The 2,769-nt window shown below is 39.1% G+C and overlaps 1 protein-coding gene across 1 annotated transcript; it reads right to left on the bottom strand.

Moving 5' to 3' along the window:
- Positions 1 to 223: 223 nt before the first annotated feature.
- Positions 224 to 2,513, bottom strand: LOC132268692 (probable pectinesterase/pectinesterase inhibitor 59). The gene is made up of 2 exons (XM_059769493.1): positions 1,622 to 2,513; positions 224 to 918 (listed from the first exon to the last, which is right to left on the bottom strand). The coding sequence occupies exons 1-2, from the start codon at positions 2,511 to 2,513 to the stop codon at positions 224 to 226; spliced, it is 1,587 nt and encodes a 528-aa protein (XP_059625476.1).
- Between the last annotated feature and the right edge of the window lie 256 nt (positions 2,514 to 2,769).

The following is a 2,769-nucleotide window of genomic DNA, read 5'->3' as shown; positions in this document are numbered from 1 at the left end:
GACTGCAAGCAAGTTTTGTTGTTGTTCATCAAATTATTCACATTCATTCAGTCAATTCTAATTTCTTTAAATCACAAACCATACAAAAAAAACCATAAAAATCAATAGCGTATATATATATCTTTTAATTACTATCATAAAGTCCTGAAATGCCCAAAACAATACAATTTTCAAATAAATTGAATAAAAACTACAATATTGTACTACTATATGCATGAGATGATCACAGGCCAGCAATGAATGGGACACCAGTGCTCGGCAACCACGACCTGCCGGCAATGAAGCTGCCAACAGTGAACTGCAACGCCTCCTTCGCATTTGTGATAACCCTATAACCGCGCCACTTGACTCGATTTGTAGTGGAAGAAGCCGGTCCGAAATTCATGTACTCACCATAATACAATGTATCCAGAGCAAAATTAGAAGCATCCCATGTTGACCACCCTTCTGGACTCACCAAGCTATCAAGATAAGTCTTGAGGAAGACCGTCCTCGAGTACTGCTGCCACGGCCGGCCTAAGTAGGTCTTGAACGAGCTAACCACCGGCCTAAGGTCCGGTGCAGCCAGGACACGTGAGTTGTGGATGGAAATGCCGGTGTTTTGGTACGGGTCACCCCTACCTTGAGCTGTTATGGTATTGGCTTGGCCAGATAAGGGCTTCCTCACGTAGATGACGCAATTTTGGAACACTACTGCAGCATTACCAAAAATGAAGTCTATGGTGCCATATATGTAGCATGATTTGTAGAATTGTCGTTGCGCGTGGACGAAGAGAGTGTCTTGGTACCCATCGAAAGCACAAGCGTAGAAGACTGAGAGATCGGAGGCTGATCGGAAAGCCACTGCTTGACCATTTTGTGGACCGGCTGTGTTTCGGAATGTGATCCCACGAGCCATGAATCCAATGCCATCAACACCTAATGGTCATATTAGAAGAAAGCAAGTTAATTTTCAAGTTATTGACTTGATATATAATATGTATCTAGAAGATATTCATAGCGCAAATCAATTCAATATTTAAATATAAAATACACACATATATAATTCATGATTAGATCGACATATTAAGTCATTGACCTTGATATAGTAAGATGGTTGCCATAAATAAGATTTACTTGTTGAACTAAAGCGCGCATTTCAATAGTTCGAAATTTTTTAGACAGTCAATTGCCCCAGTTGTGGTTCAACAACAATGTATAATAAATAGAGACAAGAAGCTAGATATCCTAGAAATATTTATCCTAAGAAAAAAAAATAATAATAATAATAAAGAGAGAGCATCCTTGATGTATACCAAATATTAAAAGAATTAATTGAAATATAGTTATATATATATATTATTTTTTTTTCAAAAAAGAAAAAATGTCTTTCATAAATGTTTTCTAGCTAATTACATCAATATTTTTGTCTTAATATTGATTCATGCATGTTTCCAAATATTCGAAAATATAGAAGGTCTTGTGCTATTATAAACCAAATATTAATATTAGAAATAATAATAAAAAATTAACACATTTTTTTATCACCACGAACCATTTTTCTTCTTCTTCTCTTTTTTATTTATTTATTTAATTTTTTTTTTTTTTGAGAGAGAGAGAGATGGAGAGAGAGCTCCCTTACCAAAAGTTGCAGTGCTGTAGGTGGTGAATCCCCCTGTAGAACTCCGGCTGCCAGTGATTATGGTATATCTCAATCCATCACCAACGAAGATAATATTATTCAAGTTCCTCCCAATCAAAATATTCTCGGTATAAACCCCTCTTTTCAAATGTATAATAAACCTCCCATTCCCTGTCTTCTTCGCAGCGGCATTAATCGCGGCCTGAATGGTCCCAAAATTCCCTGACCCATCCTTAGCCACAACAACATTAGCCCTAGAAGACAGTGATTTAGATTGCAAAAGCTTCCGATCACCCTTGGAAACCCAACTAGGAAACCCCTCTTTGTAACTTTGATCCTGCATCAAAACCCCATTAATGGCCAAACTATTGCTGATCAATTCGGAGACATTATTGGAAATGATCGGCGAGATGAAGCTCGATACATTGAGCTCATGTGAGCCTGCTCGACAAGTCTCAAGGCTCGTGAGGGCAGCGCTGAGCCAAGTTTGAGCATCAAAATCCGAGCGGCTCCCATTGTTTCTTAGGCCTTGTAGGGTTCGGTTGAGAGAGAGAATGGCATCGTCGAAGAGGTCACAGCAGTCTCTCCACGCGGCCTTCTTTCGCTTGCTCCGGCAATGCGGTCCCAACTGCTTTGCAAGGCTCTGTGCATGATAGGCTCTGTCCATGGCCACTTGTACCGCCATCGTTCTGAAGTCGGCTCGGCACTTGGGTATTTCAAAATTGTGGTGGCTGTGGTTCATGAAGTACTTGCATGGCTCCGGATGAGGTGTGGTGCTACACCACCGACTGATGTCGCCGGATTCCGATTGATCATCGTCTGATAGGACTTGAGAGAAGAAGGAAGAGAATGATATTATCAAGAATAATACTCCAAAAAGCTTGGTCGCCATTAATGTGTCTTGGATCTCTTTTCTTTTTGTTCTTCTTTTATATGAGGTATTAGTAGAATCAGATCTCTTAATAGGGTTTCGATCCCTTATATTTATATATAAGAAAATGAACTTGACGTACAGCTGTCTTGCTTGAAATGTGAGGAATATGGTAACAGTTAGCATTCTATGCAAAGATATCAAGCTGTTGATATTCAACCATTGTGTTTACTTTGTGTTTAAAATGATGATATCAGCTGTTACGTGAAGAGCAATG

The sequence above is a fragment of the Cornus florida genome, unplaced genomic scaffold (assembly GCF_030987335.1).
Source record: "Cornus florida cultivar Cherokee Brave unplaced genomic scaffold, ASM3098733v1 CherokeeBrave_3.0.0_Hap2_Chr08, whole genome shotgun sequence".
Classification (NCBI taxonomy): Eukaryota; Viridiplantae; Streptophyta; class Magnoliopsida; order Cornales; family Cornaceae; genus Cornus; species Cornus florida.
The sequence above is the reverse complement of the archived record's forward strand: the minus strand, read 5'-3'. Positions and strand labels throughout refer to the sequence as shown.